General features: G+C 44.2%; 1 protein-coding gene across 4 annotated transcripts in view; it reads right to left on the bottom strand.

Annotated features, from left to right (window-relative positions):
- Positions 1 to 17,970, bottom strand: part of RASGRF2 (Ras protein specific guanine nucleotide releasing factor 2) — a 188,293-nt gene that overhangs the window by 64,155 nt on the left and 106,168 nt on the right. The window contains exons 14-17 of one of the 4 annotated variants that reach the window (XM_037032149.1): positions 17,534 to 17,782; positions 16,550 to 16,938; positions 8,976 to 9,104; positions 5,809 to 5,898 (exon numbers count right to left, since the gene is read on the bottom strand). In XM_037032149.1, the coding sequence (XP_036888044.1) occupies positions 5,809 to 5,898; positions 8,976 to 9,104; positions 16,550 to 16,938; positions 17,534 to 17,782 (857 nt within the window). The remainder of the gene's footprint in view (positions 1 to 5,808; positions 5,899 to 8,975; positions 9,105 to 16,549; positions 16,939 to 17,533; positions 17,783 to 17,970) is intronic. The other 3 variants (XM_037032150.1, XM_037032151.1, XM_037032152.1) reach the window with 3 other exon arrangements.

Here is a 17,970-nt window from a genome sequence, read left to right as displayed (position 1 = left end):
ACTTCCAAAATATAAAGCCAGCCGATTTCCAGATTCCTGGACTTTCTTTTTAAAGAGAAAAGAACGAAAACAGATCTGACAGCCCTAATTTGGATTCTGTTGTGCAAAAATCAGGGGGAGCTGAGCCGTGCGTGGCTGCCCCCTTTACACTGGAATCAGCTCTCCGACCCCCACTTCAGTTACCTGCCTGGCCCTGAAATGGATTAACAGGTATTGTGATCAAGTAGCAATTAAGCAGTGTGAATGAATCAAAGAAGTGTACAAGTACAATCAGCCACATTGCACCTTTGCCAAGGAGAGACAGTCAGAGAGGAGAACAGTCTGTGTGGAGCCCAGGAAAGGGCAGCACAAAGAAAGGGAACTTGGCAGTGAACCTGGTCAGGAAAGAAGGCGCCGGGGCCAGCTATAAGAGGGCCTGGGTCTGCTTGGAAGCCCTATCAAAGACACATGCTGAGCGAAGGAGGTGCTCCACGTGACCTACTTCTTGTGGGGCATCTTCCCAGAAGGAGAATGCAGTGACCACCAGATCCGAGCTTCCCTAGCTGCCTCACAGGCTCACACCCATTCGGAGGTAACTTCTTCTCAGTTCCAAAGTTCCAATGCCAGGCTATGTGTTTGTGCATGTGCACATGTGTGTGTGTTTAAAAGAAGATTTGAAATCATTGTTAATTTAAATTTGGTTTGCCAAAGCTCTTTATTTTACATTAATAGTCGTGATAATAATGTCTTTGTTTAAAATCTAAATTAGATACATCTTCTCCTCAAAATTTCAGTGAGCTATTTTTATGAAATACTGAAAAAATGGTTGTATATATTTTGAACAAAGACAATAGAAAATATGTCCAAAACTAGGATACCTGCTGGTGGAAAAGAATCTAATGAAGAGAGTCGGATATGTAGCAATAAATGCAGCAACACGAATGTAAGACTTACATGCTGAAAAACACAAAACGGTACTGAGAGAAATGAGAACAGACCTAAATAAATGGAGACATTCCAAGTGTGTAGACTGAACAACTGAATACTGTTAAGATGGGCAATTCTCCCCCAACTGGCCTGCAGAACCAACAGAATCACTGTACAAATCCCACCAAAAGAGACCTGCAGTTTCAGCTCTCACATATAAAGAACTGGAAGTTGACACATCTGTCCTTACAATAAGAGAAAGTTGGACAAACTGGAAATCAATGACTTTTCTTGGGCACATCAGAAAATCGAGGCTGCATGGCAAGTGGCCCTCCCCAAATCTGGGGAGACGGGTACGTCCAGAAAGGCAGCTGATGTCTGCTTCCCATGGGCAGGGGTGGCTGCAGCTAAAAACTGGTAGCAAAACCTGAATGGCCATTTTGGAAAATTGCTGGAGGTTGAACTGGATTGGCTTGGCAGTGACAAACTGCCAAGAACCTCATTCTTAGGAGCCACCTCCACTTCTATGAGCTTTATCTCCAGGAACCACACCAGGTTCTCAAAGTAAAGAGTAGAGAAAGATCTTAGTGGCTCTTGCAGCAAAAGGGGAGAGTACCATTGTGAAATATGCCCAGAGCCTTCTTCTCCATAACAAATGTGTACTGGTGGGATGGGGGACTGGTGGGAAGGCTGAGCTTTACTCAGTTTGCAGAAGGGCTTCCTCCCATTCCATTCCAGGTCAGGGCTTCAAAGAAATGAACTGGGGATGCTGCAACCAGACAAGGAACAAATACCCTTCCTCCATCTAGTCCAGTGGTTCCCCACCTTGGCTCCACACCAGTATCAGCCAGGGAACTTACAAAAATCCTGATACTCACCATGCACTCAGACCAATCAAGTCAGAACTCTGGGGGTAGCACCAAGTACCAGTATTTTTAAAAATAGGTACAAGGCAAATTCACACGAAGCTCAGATATACTACTGACTACAGCTAGCTGAATGGTTTGACAGAAGAGAAAACAGATTATGAATTATCAACTTCACAAGTACCAAGTAATCACCAACAAAGAACTCACTATTTTCCTAAGCATTTGTAACTATGCCATTAATTTTCCTGTAAGAGCATTCAACCATTCCTCCACTTTGTCAATTTACTTCAACTTTCATAGAACAGTGAAACATAGAATCTGCTCACAGTCAAGAGTTCCTTGTCATACCTCCAGAGCCATTATTCCTACTCTCATAAAAATAACCCACCTCACACTTTCATATTTTATTTAGATCGTTTCATAAATTCTATAATTAATCCTAGAGCTTCCGGTGCACAGTAAGTGCCACGCTATGCCCTGATATGTATACTCATTGGATTTGCCTTTCTGTTCCTATCGTAACTACATCCAAACTGCAGCTGCAGATTCCCTGTATCAGCAGCTAGCTATCTGGAACGCACACATTTTCGTTCCTACTTTAATGCAGAACTTATTTAGTTTCTATTTTAAAACAGATGCTTGAAAATACATTGCAATCACTGTGGTGACACACAGGACCCCATCGATTGTCCTTGATCTCAATCTTGCATAGAGATAAAGCTCCCACCACGGAAAAGGGCTCTTATTTTACTGAAAGATGGTCTTTGATCCACTCCTGCCTCCCTCCACAACAAACAAAATTTCCTGTAGCTGCTGTGATTCCAAGGATGATCTGTACTGGACTCACAGGCAGATTTACCGGGAAGCCAATGTGGCTTAAGCTTCGGGGCCTCTCAATGTGTGTAGGCCTCTTCTAACGCGCTAGGAGGCACCCTAAACGTTCACATTTGTAACTTTATATTCTTTCTCTTGAGACAAACTCTGTAAGAGCTAGACCCCATAAATTTTGTATCCATCTATAAGTGAGCCTAATGTAACCTGGTGGCCAATCAGGAGGCAAACACTAAATAAACTGTTAAATCTTTAAAAGGCGACGTTAACAAGAATTGGTTTAGGGTTGCAACTGTACCCACAAAACTGGGCTTTCCTTCCTTGCCAACAGAGGTACTATTGCTGATCCCCAAGCAAAGATGGAAGGAGGAGACTCATCCTTCTCTGGAAAGGCCAGGCTCTAGATCCTAACAGGAACCGGGGAGAAAAAACCGAGGCTTTGCCACTGCGAGTGAAAATTAGGCACAGCCACAGGGTGGGGCCGGCGATCCTGTGAAAACCCCAGGTCACCTTCCACAAATAAAATTAGCTTTCTCTGCCTTCAGGGCCAAGCACGAGCATCTTGTCTGGACTCTTTTCAAAGAAATTTTTCTGTCCAACCCCTTGCCAAATTTGAAAGTCCCTTAATGCAGTAGGAAAACCTTCCAAGCAATAATTAAAGAGAAATGGCTTAACATGCAAATACCAGGAGTGAATACTTGAAAGCATGATCATTAATTGACAGTTGTAACCGTGAGCTGCCAGATTCCTGCAGCCTTTGATGGGGGTAGAAGTAGGTGGATGGAGATGGGAGTAGATCAAAGCAGGAAGGAGCCTGAAGAGGAGCCTGAGACACAGAAAGGCACTCCGCACTGCAGACTGCATGCTCGGCCGGGTGGTTCCTGTTTCCGACTACGGGCCAGGACACAGCAGAGCCGTACCACCAGGTAGGCCCACGCTGCAGCCGCACAAGCTGACAGGAGGCCCACAAAGACAGAAGCATTGGCGTGTTCACTTCTTTACACAAACTTCCCTCCTGCTTGCCTTTACAACTCTTCAGGTTCTAGAGTGCATCCGGGTCAGCAGCACCTCTGACTCACAGAGTGGCTACAAAGTCCAGGCTGGGAGTTAACCATTATTTAGCACTCCCAACCTCTGAACACTGTCCATCTGGGTGGAGCCCTTCCCTGAACAGCAGCACGCTCTCCCTGGCGAGCCAGCAAGTCCAGACCATCTTAGAACTCTCCTGTTTCTGCTCCTACCCCATCTTCCTCAGCAACCTACGAATCCCAGCTCCGCTGCCAAGTTCTCCCAGGCAGGTGGAATCCCGTGCAGGGCCAGCACGACTGAGTGACTGAGCCCCAGGAACATATTGGTCCCTGTTCCAAGAGTTCCTCTCTTACCATCGTCACTGAAAACTGACCTGTGTGCAACTCGCTGCCCTGGTAGCAAGGCCACAGACCCTGTCAAATCCAGCCTTTATTTTCTTTATTTCTAAAATTGAATCATGTGGCTCCAGACCACATTACAGGCAACATCAAGAGCACATTAAGACAGGGTAGGGCCACCCTGCCCTGAGCCATGCTGGCCGTGGTCAGATGGCAGACCTCCCTCCTCAGCCGGCTCACTGAAGACAGCCTTCTCCCTAAGGCTATTTGAGCTGCGAGGGGAGGAGGAAGAAAGGCGGCAGAGGCAGCACACGCAGAGAGTGAGGAAGACCTGGCTTGTTTGGTTACTTTACCCTCTGCTCCGTTATGCCAGGACAAATGGAAGTCGGAAAGCCATTCTCTGAAGCTCATTAAAACTCTGCTGCAACTTCAGGTGAAAAGGAAAGGACCTTCCACTCTGCAAATGGGACATGGGCTCCTCCCAAATTAACAGAAAAGCTATTTCCCTCACAAGCCATATTTAAATCATGAAACTTGGGAGGAAGCTCTGTACTTCATTTTTCCCAGACAGACTAGATTGTGAAAACAGAAGACGGGAGAAGGCCTTAGAGAATCACAGTCGATGACTAACTAACTGCACTGAAAGCAGAGTGAAGACCCCTTTATTATTTTACCACAAAACGTTCATTACACAATACAGTCAATGACACAAGTCAGCTGGATTGGCAAGATAATACCATTACAGGCTGCTTTGTGTTATGTTGATGGGACTTTGGGGGGGAAGGTTTGGGGAAGGTTTGGGGTAGAAAACACCCCAATTTGCCTGACCACATCCAAGGTAGTGAGTATGGAAGAAGTAGGATGTGGTCAATCTGCCAATATTTCCATTCAGATGGAATGCATATAATTACTATGGTAGTTCATGTTCACTATAGAACATCTCTCTTTGTTCTAACTTAACGTAGAAAGAATTCACACAGATAGCAGCTGCTAGTTACTACTGCTGAATACGGGTTCACCGGCCTCCTGTGGGGTAGGTGAGCAACAGTACTCCATCACTGTGCTTCTGCAAAGGACGATGACTGCCACCCACTGGGTTAGTTCAGGTTAAGATATTCACAGCAACAAGGCTGTGTAAACCACAGACAGGTGTATTTGAACATAACGTCCTCCTGCATGTGAGAGAAGAAGACTGACACAACGGAGATTTTCCTCTATGAAAATACTGTGCTTTTAAGTATTTCTGCTTTCCCCTGAAAATTAACTAACAGCAACTCGGTAAGCATCATGGAGCTACTGGAAATAAATTATGAGTCAGCTAAAGCAATAGTTCCCTCCTCCACCCCCCTCCACAGACTTCCCTCCCACCTTGCAGATGCTTTTAGCATTGTGCTCAACTAAAAGGGAAATACATGTTCTCGGGAATAAAGTCAAAGAGGTTACAGGACTCCATCAAACACCATGGGAGAAGCAACACATCCTTCTCTGATACTGAATTTCTCAAAAGTGTTACCCACGGGCCACCTGTGTGGGACTCACCTCAGGTGCTAGTTTAAATGACAGCCTCACCCAGACATACTGATTTACAATGACAGTTTTATAGTTAATCAATATTGTATTGGTTTCAGGTGTATAGCATAGTGATTAGACATTTACCTACCTTACAAAGCATCACCTGGGGAGTCTAGTACCCGCTTGGCACCACACAGTTACCAAAACCTGGAGACCTGCATTCTCCCCAGGCTGCCCAGAGTGTGTCACGAGACTGGCAGGCAAAGCTCAATGAAGTGATACAACTTGCCGTGTGTCCCTGCTCAGCTGCTGTCCCTACTCACCTGGTGGACTCCCGTGTCCTGCTGCAGCGGTGGCGATTGCAAAGGCAGAAGCAGGCGAAACGGGGCAGTGGGGGCTGTCAGCCATCTGTCCTGGTGATTTCAAAAAGAGTGGAAGTGGCATGGTGAGGCAGAGGGATAACATTCTAGAACAAAATTCTCATTTTCTTCCTGCACTGGATGGACAATTGGGCCAAATGCTCTGCATCTTCCTTATGCATAGGGAAATAACAAGAGTCTGCATCAGCAAGTCCTCTCTACATATAGACCCAAGAGACATGAAAACATACGTCCACGCAAAACTTATACATGACTATCTGCAGCAGCATTATGCATAACCGCCAAAAAGCAGAAACAACCAAATGTCCATCAACTCATGAATCAGTAAACTGCAGTAAAATCAGTACAAGGGAATATTATTTAGCCACAAAGAGGAAGGAAAGTACACACATACTACAACATGGATGAACCTTGAAAATATTATGCTAAGTGGAAGTCGCAAAAGGTTACATGTTGTATGATTCCATTTGTATTAAATGTCTAACATAGGTAAATCCATAGAGATAAAAAGTAGGTGAATGGCTGCCAGGGAATGAGGAAAATAAAAATGGGGAGTGGCTAATGGGTACAGGGTTCCTTTTGGGTGGGATGATTAAAATGTTCTGAAATAAGGTAGTGGTTATGGCTGCAGATATGTTATGAATACATTATGAATATGTTAAAACCACTACACTGTATACATTACAAGTGCGAACTTTATGGTATGTAAATTATATCTTAATATGAAAAGTATTTTTTAATATTTTACATCATGTTACCAACAGAATTTTCTTCTCAAATCACCTTCAAAAGTAGGAGTGCATTCTAAAATCAATGTCGCCCCAATATATTTAATTAAAAAATGCACTCAGCACTTTTTTGCAGTCCTTCTTACCCCTCAGATATTTTACACACAGCGATTGATAATGTTAATGCCAAACTCATTGTTTTCTCTCCTTCAGGCTTTTAGTGAAAATAGGCGACTGTGATTGTGATCTGAAGGACTTTTATCATTTTGCCCCAAAGTTCTACAGTCATGCTTAAATAAATAAATAAGTAAACGGGGCGGGGGGGGGGGGCAGCGAGCAGGTTAATGTGCCCACACACGAGAGCACAGAACAGCTCTACCCTCTCATTCAGCAGTAGCCGAAAACCATTTGTGGAACAAGGTGGAAGTAGTTAGAAAAACAGGCAAAATTTCAGGTACACAGCGAGAAAATGTGATACTGCTTCCGCTTGGATCCTCCACACTATTACACATTATAGCTTCCCTCCTCCATTTCTATGTCTCTACGTTTAGTCGTATCAAGGGAGAAATAAAACTTAGTTAATCCACAAACACGATGTGGGTTTCCAAAAAACATGTATATAAATGTTTATATATGAATATTAACATACGACAACAGAGTCCTAATAATAGTAATCAAGTGGATAACTCTACCTGCTTAGGTAGAGTTTTGTTTCCATGGGCTTTGGCCCCAAACTTTTCCAAGTTATGATGAACCCAGGGGCATCTATCCCATGAGCAACTGTCAAAAAAGTTGCCAGGGCCCAGATTGATCAAGGCTCTGAGAATGGTAAAGAGATTTGACTAATTATACAGTAGTCTTTTGACAAGCCAGGAAAATCTCGTTTGCCACCTTCATTTACCAGCAGCCTGAAATCGGTCCACTTCCCAAGGGCTACCTCCCATCAGGGCAGACCAGACAACAACCCGACCCAGGCTGGCTGCTCTTGGAGCTGACGGTGGTGATGAGAACCTTCACCACGCGGCTAAGGCCATGAATGAAATGACTGCAGCCGTGCACGCTTCTCTGTCTTTTGCTAAACTGCCCTACTTGAAGCACAAGTAGTGAAGCCAAAAATGTGTCTTTGCATTTTACTTCAGTTACTTGGGGTGAATCTGGTTTCATAATTGTATATTTTTCCCTTCCAACTTGAAATAATTGGCTTGAAGAGAAGAAAGGAAACATTTCAAAAACAACCATTATTTAGATATATTTCTTTTGAGCAGTGGGGAAAACGAGGCAAGGAAAGATTTCAATCTTCTGTTCTGATGATGTTTCTTCCATAGGATGTTTGCTGTGCTCTAAAACGAATGAATGGATAATACTGGGTTGGCCAAAAAGCCCATTTAGTTTTTTTCTGAAGAATGAAAGACATAGTTTTTATTTTTACCAATAATTTTATTAATTTGGATATTTTGAATATGTCAGGTATCTCCTGCTATTGGCTGCTCGTGGGTAGTGGCCAGGGTGGCTGCTAACATCTTCCAGTGTCCAAGACAGTCCCACAGCAGAGCATTATTTGGCCGACATGTCAATAGTACCAAGAAACTTCACAAACCACTTTTGACACATCCAATCAGTCACAGTGCCTTCTCCATGCACACTGCATGACTCTTTTCTTGTGTTTTGGTTGTGTTTTTACCTTTCTTGAAATAATAAAGCATACACCAAAAGTTTGAGTGTCTTCTTCCATCTTCAATATTAAAATGGCTGCACAAAAATGCACCAATTTTGATAAGGTTTTGTAGAATGCACGCTGATATGACAGCTGTCACAACACAATCTAAGAAAAGTGTCTCAAATGAAGTTAAAGACAACTAAGTGCTACTAGAGCTATCAGACCAAAAAAAATGGACCAAACTTTTGGCCAACCCAATACCTCATAAGTTTCATAACTATAGAAAATATACTGGTTTCTGCCACTAGCAATAATGATTAAAGTCCCAAGCAGCTGTACCTTTTTTTAGATTAAATAGTACCCCTAATAAGCTTACCCCCCAAATTGCGGTGTCCCAGATGAGCCTACTTAATATAGATTCACGGTAAGGTATAATAGGATTCTGAGATTCTTATCTGAAACTGAGATTCTTCCACTAGCAATCGGCTGGTACAGGTCTTCTATTTAGGTCACTCCACACAGAGTGCAACCCAATAATGGGGTCACGTGAATATTGGTGACAATAATGGCATATTCTCCAACCATTTGGTTTTCCACTACTTGGTCCAATAGTTACATTATTTGCTTCTAATTTTCAGGACTGAGACAGTCGGGCAAACTAAAGGTTCAGAATTTCGCAATCATCTTTCACTTCTTTGTTTCCGAGTCCCTTTCTGAGCCCTCACCTCCAGGCTGGCGATAGCGGAGGTGGCGAGGGGTTGAGGGCGACCTGCAAGGCGAGAGTTCTGTGGCTTCCGCTGAGGGGCCGCTCTCCACTCCTGCTCGGTCCCCCGGTGCAGACTCCAGGACTGCTGCTTAGAAACACCACAAATTTTAACAAGCAGGCCATGAATTCAAAAGCTTCTTGTCAGTATCATGCAGGAAAACATGAAAGTTTGTTATGGATAATAAGCATTTCATATTAACCTATGTTTTTAGAGGGGTTTAATATGAAATTGAGTCATTCCCCCTGGCAGCATGCTAATGACACTAAATCCAAGTGAAGCTCTTCTCGCCCATGTCTCGCTGACCCTGCTGAGCCTGGCTGACTCTGTGGGGCCCCATCCGTCCAGCACAACAGCAGATGTTAAAAACAAACAGCAGGTGTTAAAAGCAACAGGGAAAGAGGGACTTTTCCAGGGTATAAAATCAGACTGGGATCAAAGCTGGGACTTCACTAGCTCTGCTTCGGTTGCCCCCTTAAATGGACTACAGTCTGCGTCTCTCTGCATACGGCCTCCCAAGAAGCTCCCGGGGACGCCTAAGGATCTAGAGCTGCACTGTCCAAAATGACAGCAATAACCAAATATGGTTATGGAAATGTCAATTAAAATGACTAAAGTTAAATTAACACTCCAGGTCCTCACGGACAAGAGGCGCATTTCAAGTGCTCAGTAACCGCATGGGGCTCGTGGTTACACTGTTGGACCGCACACAGGTGCAGAGCATTCCCTCCTCCCAGACAGTGCTACCGGAGAGCACTGACCCAGACCCACCGATCAGCAGGAGGCAAGAGGGAAGGTTTACAATGAGCATTTGGGAGGTTTCAAGATAATTTGAGCCTCTTGACTGCAGCTAACATCCCGTGAATAAAAGACGTGTCATTGTAGGTTCTTACTTAAGCCATTACTGATGTTTCCATCTGGCTTATTACCCAGGTAAAATAACAACTTTGTGTACGTTCTTTCAAGACAAAACACTACAAAAATTTCCTACGTCTCCAACAATTTTTCCATTTCTTTTCCTTGGGCTTTTCATTAACCAATAAAAACTGTGTCTCCTCCACTGATTTTACGTTGCCCCCGTCAGCGGAAATCGTTAGCACTCCATTCAAGATTTCATCCCTAAATTCTACAAAGATCCTAATGACCTTATACAAAGCCATTTTTACTCTTGTGTGTGATTTACTCTCTTCGCAATATGGCCACAAATGTGCCTTTTTGAAAGACAAAAGGCCAGGGAAGGGAAATGGTTCGAATCTTCCCTTGAATGACTTAATTACAGGAAAGCTGGCAACTATGCAGGATGCAGACAAAAAAATCAGTGCTTAGCTGTTAGTTTTATTATATTCCAAATAACTCCCTCAAAATTCAGTAATGAAAGGCATCTGCTCTGCAAGAACAAGCAGAATATCAAATACATGTCCTTATTTTGATCCAACCATTCATTCCTCTGAGGCAAATGAGGAAATTTTTAAACAGAGAGAGAGAGAGAATCATTTAGTCAGCAATCACACTGAACCCAAAAAACTTCCCCAGCAAAAGAGCTGGACAGGCCCAAATGTCCACTGAAAGGACAGGAAAGCTAAGAATAGCACTTCCAGCAAATAGACACCTAAGAAGAGAAGAAACCACGCCAGCACGATGGGGGCAAAGCAGCATTTCCTCCTGGCTTATTCACTTTTAATCGAATTCCAGAATTCCAAGCAAATAGCTTGCCTGCAGGACGAGTGGGCAGATGTGGGTTCAAAACAAACGCTAAAATTGGGAGCACGTTCAGCCCACAGGCAGGCAATTTTGAAACCAAGAACACAGAAACAGACACCAGTGGTGTGGGTGGTGCAGCAGTGCTTGGAGTGGGTTGCACAGCCAGGGCCCAAGTGAAGACTGCCTGGGAAAGGGACCCCAAAACTGTGGACTGCCTGCCCTGGGGCTCGTCCTTCTTGCCTGCCATCGGTGTGAGACTCCAAATCTGCATGTGAGCTGGGCTGATATTTGTGATTTTTAGAAGAATTCAGGACAGAAGGTGAGGCTGTCTGATAGCAAAAAAGCAGGGCACTAACGAATGCTGGGTGAGCCTGGAACAGATTTAAGGACTGAGTTATGGGAAAAAGAAATTACATTATTCTTTCCTCAGAACTTTACAGCCTCACTCATTTTTAGGGATGTTTTCTATTTCTCTTCTTTCCCTTCTTATCATTTGAGGTTCTCCTGCTAGGAATTACTGCAAGATCAGTGTTCTAACTGCAATGACAATAAAACTGCACAAAGGTCACTGGCATTTTCCAAAGGGTGCACCCTGAAAACTGTCTAGCTGAGCAGCAGGGAGAAAGACCTATGGCCTCAGCATTGACCTAATGGGCGAAGCTGGTCTTACGCAATGAGGTTGTGTGGCGCTGTGCCCTAAAGTGAAAAGCGAAAAATGTATAAACTGTTGGCATACGATTCTTATTCAAGTTTGCCAACTGTTTGAAAGTGTTAACATTATGCAAAGCACAAGCAAACATCTTTCAAATTAAAGACAGACCAGCATCTCCCTTTTCTTTGCCAATTGGAATTTTCAAGACTAGACAGTAGAGTTAACACAACAGCCCTCCTGGCTTCTACAGACATTGCACACATGCACACATACGCACATACGCACATACATGCACACCACAGTATAAACTCGTCAGACTGATGCTCAAGTAAAGAGTTTCACCCCTGCCTTTCCTAGAACTACTCATGACCAAAGCTAACCGTATACCCATGCAAAATAAAGTATAAAAACTAAGTCTAGTCAGTGGATTGAGCACGGGCCTGCAGACCAAAGGATCGTGGTTCGATTCCCAGTCAGGGCACATGCCTGGGTTGAGAGCCAGTTGCCAGCAGAGATGCACAAGAGACAACCATACATTGAGATTTCTCTCCCTCTCTCCGTCCTTCCCCTCTAAAGACAAATAAATAAAATCTTTATAAAAAACCAAGTCTATAATTCCTTTGTTCCAGCATTCAGAAAAAACGCCAAAGAGCTCCCTAGCCCCCAGTATCAATTCTAAGCTTCCTACGCACAGTGTTTCCTTGACAAGGATACACAGGATAAATTGTTCTCAAGTCCCAGTAGAAAAAAAAGATGTGCCTGCATACCAATCTATCTTAGGTTTTGTCAGAATCATGTAACTGATTACATTCAGAGCCAAAATCACGGCACTCTGGAAGTGCAGAGGACCACACAATATTCGTTTTTTCACTAACATACCCTTGACCTCCCACAATTTTCTTCATTGCCTGATTCCCTTGCCTATTTTATTTTTAATCCTATTGTACCATGTGCCTGTTTGAATGACTACCTTAAATATTTTAAGACAGAAGTGAATACATTTAAAGTAACCAGAAGAAAGCTACAGAGAATGGAAAAAATAAAGATGTAAAGAACTGGCCAAGAGCAAAGTGCTTAATGAAAGTTCTGGGGGAAGTTGTGGTAAGCAGAAGAGATAAAGAGTGTGGGGGTGTTAGGGGGTGGGCAGAGGTGCTGACATCTCTAGAGTGGAGGCTGGCTCAAATGCAACTGATCCAGTACCATAGGTCTCACCTAGACTCAACCTTGAACTTCTCCATCACCTTGAGTTAGAGGAACTCTGTATTTAGCTATGACCTGGAATAGCAAAATGGCATTCCTAACCCATGAACCACATGGATAAATGAATCCCTGGAAATCTAACTGAAAATCACTGGTTTGGGGGAAATCCAATAAAACACAGAGGCATTAAGCCCTCAGCTTTAGCTATTTCTCTAATGTGAGAGAGAACCTAATAGTTTTGCCACATAGGTATTCCTGGGCTCTCTCCCTCCGAGGCCCCTGGTCATAAACTATCAACGCTGACACAAGACAAACGCTGTAGTCGCCACTTGCTGTGTCCACAGTGGTCCTGCCTCTGTCCAGCACCTGCACTGACAGGTCTCTGCAGCCTCTGCCAGTGTCCTGCCCTCAGAGTTTCACTAGTTCCTTCCCATTGGCCTCCCCCATGTCTATCTGGCTTCAGGGAAAAACCTACTGGTTCCAACCAGTGACCACACCTCCACCTAGTCAGTTGGCCCAAGCAGGCTTCATGATGTAGTGTTGGGCTATATACTCCAGGCTTGGGCTTTGAAAACCAAACTAGGAACTTGGTGACTAATGTGAAAAAAATCTGTGCATAACAAGTTAAGGTGAAAGAATTAATTAGAGTGGGCAATGGGAAGCTTGATTGAGGACCTCTAGAAATGTGATAGGTATTTAGACTTAAATGCAGAAAAAAAATTTTTTCTTTTGCTTCCCTGTTAAAGAAAAAATTAATATCCATACTACCAAGCCTTAGCCACAATAAAACAAAATCTCTGGGAAACTGCAAAAAAGAAGAAAAATTCTCACCACACACCCATTCAGAAGGACACTATCAAGAGAGCAGAAAAGAGTAAGGGTTGACAAGGATGCAGAAAATTGGAACCCTGTGCACCATTGGTGGGGATGTAAAACAGTGCAGCCACTATGGAAAAGACATGGAAGAGCCTCAAAAAATTCAATCCTGAATTACCATATGATCCAGCAATTTCACTTCTGGGTGTATATCCAAAAGAATTGGAAGCAGGATCTCAAAGATGGATTTGCACTGCCCTACTCACTGCAGCATCATCCCCGTATTTTCTTTGCCTATGCTTCTGACAGACACTTGCATTGTTTGTTGCTTTTGTCTTAAAATAAAGGGAACTTCTGGCACATACTACAACACAGATGAACCTTGAGACGTTATGCTAAGTGAAATAAGTCAGCCACAAAAAGACAAATACTGTATGAGTCAAACTCCAGAAACAGAAAGCAGACGGTGTTTGCAGGTGCTGGGGGGAGGGAGAAATGGAGAGCTGTTTAACAGGCATAGAGCTTCAGTTCTGCAGATGAAGAAGTTCTGGAGACTAGCGGCACAACAGTGCGACTATAATTAACAATACTTAATTATACACTTCAAAATGGTTAAGATAGTAAAGAAGAAGGAAAGGGAGAAGAATGATTTTTAGGAGTTTTTTTTTTCTTCTAAAGTTTCCTCAATATTAGAAAGCCCCAGGAAGACTAGTGCAAAGGTCTGCTCTGTAGGGCTGCGTATGGCTTCCGAACCGGACAAAACCTGTCCCTTCAGAAGCAGTAACATCTCCTGCTCTCAGAAATGCCTCTCACCACTGGAGGTCCACACTAGCCCGTTGCTCATACGTTCACCCATCTACAACCCACTCATCTATTCCGCTGGCTCATGTCAATGACATATCTGCTCAAGCAGACATGACGTCCTGGGTTTTTCACCCTCCGGAGCACTCTGTCTGTATCTCTTGTACTACTATTACAGTTACGTGATATCTGTCTTCTCCACATAACTAAGAGTGTAAGGGGCTGGGACACAGTGTTTATTTACCATTATGGACACTGTAGCAGAGCGGCCCCCACAGAGAAGGACATGAAGCAATGACTCTTGAACAGATCTACTGTGTTCTCATTCCAACCCCAGGGGCAATCAAACTAAAGTCTCAGAGACACAAGTGTCTGACACTCACATGTTTATTCCTAAAGCTTTTGAACTTAAAATAGCTCAAGTATCTAGACTTATCTTGAGACTTCTCCTCTATTTACTGCAGTCCAATAGAGGAGGGGAAAGAACTTCCCCTATTCTGGGAAACTCCTGCACTTTTCCAGGCGCCCTGTCCCAGAGGGCAGGGCTGAGATAAGCCTCCCTAAGTCACTTCGTCTGTGGAGGTGGCCAAGCACCGGCACCGGGTTGAATCCCAGATGCACATGTCAGCATGCGCGCTGCCTAAAGATCCCCGAGAAGAATCTATCACGATGCTGCTGAAACTTGTTGTTCTGATGGCTTTTTAATTATCTTCCCCCTTTCCTCCTCCTTAGTTGCGAACTTGTCAATTTAAAGAATTTCTTGTTTAAAAGGCTGCTACTTTGGATGATGACAACCACTCCAGTTAAAATGCCATCAAGTACCTCAACAGATAAGCTTACTTAAATGATCTGAGCTAGAAAGTGCGGGGCAGCTCCAAGCAGGCACAAAAGCAGGGGTCTGAGTGACCCATCTGAGTGACCCTCCTTGAAATTTGGACATGTCGATGGATTATTTCCCCATTTTTTGTTATGAGTAAGTAAATCAGTTATGATACAGCAAAAAATAAAGATGTTTGCTATTTGGCTGTGAAACCTTTCTTGTTTGCATCACAGAAACACTGGATTATAAAAGCAACAAGGATAACCTCCACCAACCCCCAGCTACATTGTACGGAGCTGGGGAAGGTAAGGTGAGGTGTCATAGGAACCTGGATTAGTTAGTTTGCTGAGAGTTTTGCTTGATTCATTGATTGAACAAAAATGCCTCCCTTGCTAAGCAGTGGCCAAGGCACTGAGAATACAGAGGTGAACGAGATTGTTAAGGTTGCTAATCTCATGGAACTTACACGGGGGAAAGACTGTCCAGGCAGAGGGAAGAACACCTGCAAAGGCCCTGAGGCAGCAATGGTTAAGGTGTTTCTGAAACACAAAAAGGAAATCACCCCTGGCCAGATGGCTCTGTTGGTTGGAGCGTCATTCCATGTACCAGAAGGCTGTGAGTTTGAACTTCATTCAGGGTAGGTACAGGGTGTGATGTTTCTCACATCAATGTGTGTGTGTGTGTTTTCTCTCTCTCTCTCTCCTTTCCTTTCTCTCTAAAACCAGTAAATACATCCTCAGGTGAAGATTTTAAAAATAATAATAAATATAAAATAAAAAGGAAATCAATGCGACTGTAGCCTAGCAGATGAAGGAGCATGGCAGGGGCAGGGTTGAAAGGGAGATAGCATCCAATTCTCACAGGGTCTGAAGGCCTTGGTGGGGAGTATGTACTGTAATCTATGTATGATAGGAAGTCATTAGAGAATGTAATCAGGAAAACAAATCATTTAATCCAGCTTTTAAAAAACAGTTTGGCTGCCATGGACAATAAACACTGTCTCAGATTTGATTTTTCTCTTTAGATTTCCTTTGCAATGTGGAGTGTTGCCTTGGTAACTAAACTGAAGAAGCCATCGAAACACTTCCAGGCAAGAGCACCCTTCGCAGTGGAGGCTGGAAGCAGTACAGGTGCTTAAAGCAGACGCTGCAGGAGGAGAAGGCTCTGAGGGCCAAGCTCACGGGTGAAGGTGCCCACAACCTACCTCTATGCAGAGTACCACTAGGTACGCTCTTTACCCAACCAGCCTTAACGGTATTCCATGAAGAACCTTCCAGTAATACCATTCAGAAAGTACTATTCTTCCACAAACAACTAATGGCAAGTAGCGTTTTCTATAGAAGACCTTAAGAGACATTAAGAGAGCTAACTTTGATCTCTTCTCCACAAAAGCTCAAGGGAACTACAGGCTTTTGTTGTTCTAACTATCCGTTGTCTACATTCTACTTTCTATACAGAAGTCATAAAGAAAGGGAGCTGGGGGTCCCGAAGGAATGGTGTGGAAGCAGGTGGCCGGCAAACACGGGGTGTGGCAGCCAACAATACCTCTTTGAATACTTCGTTTTAGCTTGTTACACAGATCCACGCGGGGGTTATCTACATGCTCTTCTACAGATCCTGGGCTTTGCTCTGGAGAGGAAAGGCTTCTGCTAAGATCCAACGGTACTTTACCAGGGTGCGGCGGTGGGGACGAGGCAGGGCTGTGGGTGGTGGTGGGGCTGCTGGACGCCGGGGCGGTGGTCAGGTCCAACGCTCCTACCCTTGAGTTCAAGGGAGAAGTCAACGATAGCTTTCTGGCCCTCACCGGGGAGGACGTTCTGGACACAGCTAGGGGTGGTGGGGAAGAGAATTTGCGACACAGGCGTGGGGATTTGCCATCCACCAAATGTTCACCTCTGTTGTTCTGGCTGGTAGCAAAAAACAATTCCAGTGACCTAAAAATACGAGCAAAGATTGCAGTCAAGTGAAAACGATTCCCCTGATGTCAGTCAAGAACATGCTCCCTACATTAAAAGGTCACACTTCTGTTGCTGGATTTCCTATTTCAGTGCTACCTGTATTCCACGCACTTGCCAAAGGCACAGAGACACTTTTCAGGCTAATCCTTGCTGCTACACTGTGGTCCAAGGACCAAGTAGCATTGGTATCTCTGGGCAGCTTGTTAGAAATGCAGAACTTAGGCTCCACTACAGACCTCTGAATCAGAGCCTGCCATCTCCCAAGACCCCTGGGTGATTCTTACACGTATTAAAGTTTGAAGAGCACAACTGTAAAAAATAAAACAGAAAAGCCTCAGATAATGGAGTTCCAAATAATCATGAAGCAAGCAGAGGCCACTTGGAGACCTCAGGGTTTTCAGCTTCTTCCCTCAGGAACTATCTGTAACCTCTATCACCCTGCGCTACTGGTGAGAAGTTCAAAGGCAAGACAATACACCCTCGGAGCAGCTCTGTAGAGTGGGCTGCTCATCTGCAGGAGACCCAGGGACTAGGAGGACTACACTTTCATGAGGTCAAATCCGGGGCCTACCTGACAGGGATGGAGGTAAAAGGCCTCTTGTATATGTCAGAAAGCTTCGCCAGTACCATATCTGCTGTAGTGAAAATACGGTAGGTGTGCAGAAAGGTATTGAGGAAGTCGATACTAAGGAACCGCAAGTCTGTCAGCCGCTCCAAGAGGCGCTCCACACTGGCATAACGGATCTGGGGCACTTTGCAGGAGTTGAGCGTTTTACTGAAGCAAATGTCAGTGTCATCCTTATGAAGACGGGCATCAGACCTATGCACAAAGCAGGAACATGAGAACAAACCCAGGACACATCTTCCTCTCGGCCCCTGGGTGTTTATGTATGGGTTAAATACACACTTGTGTAGGGACATCCCATTGCATTTGGTGAAAGATGTTGACATGACATACTGCATACAACAAGGCAGGGCTAGAAAAACATCAAAGATGCTAGTATAATT

This window comes from Sturnira hondurensis, unplaced genomic scaffold (genome assembly GCF_014824575.4).
Source record: "Sturnira hondurensis isolate 20B ecotype Veracruz unplaced genomic scaffold, ASM1482457v3 Scaffold0021354, whole genome shotgun sequence".
NCBI classification, from domain to species: Eukaryota; Metazoa; Chordata; class Mammalia; order Chiroptera; family Phyllostomidae; genus Sturnira; species Sturnira hondurensis.
The sequence above is the reverse complement of the archived record's forward strand: the minus strand, read 5'-3'. Positions and strand labels throughout refer to the sequence as shown.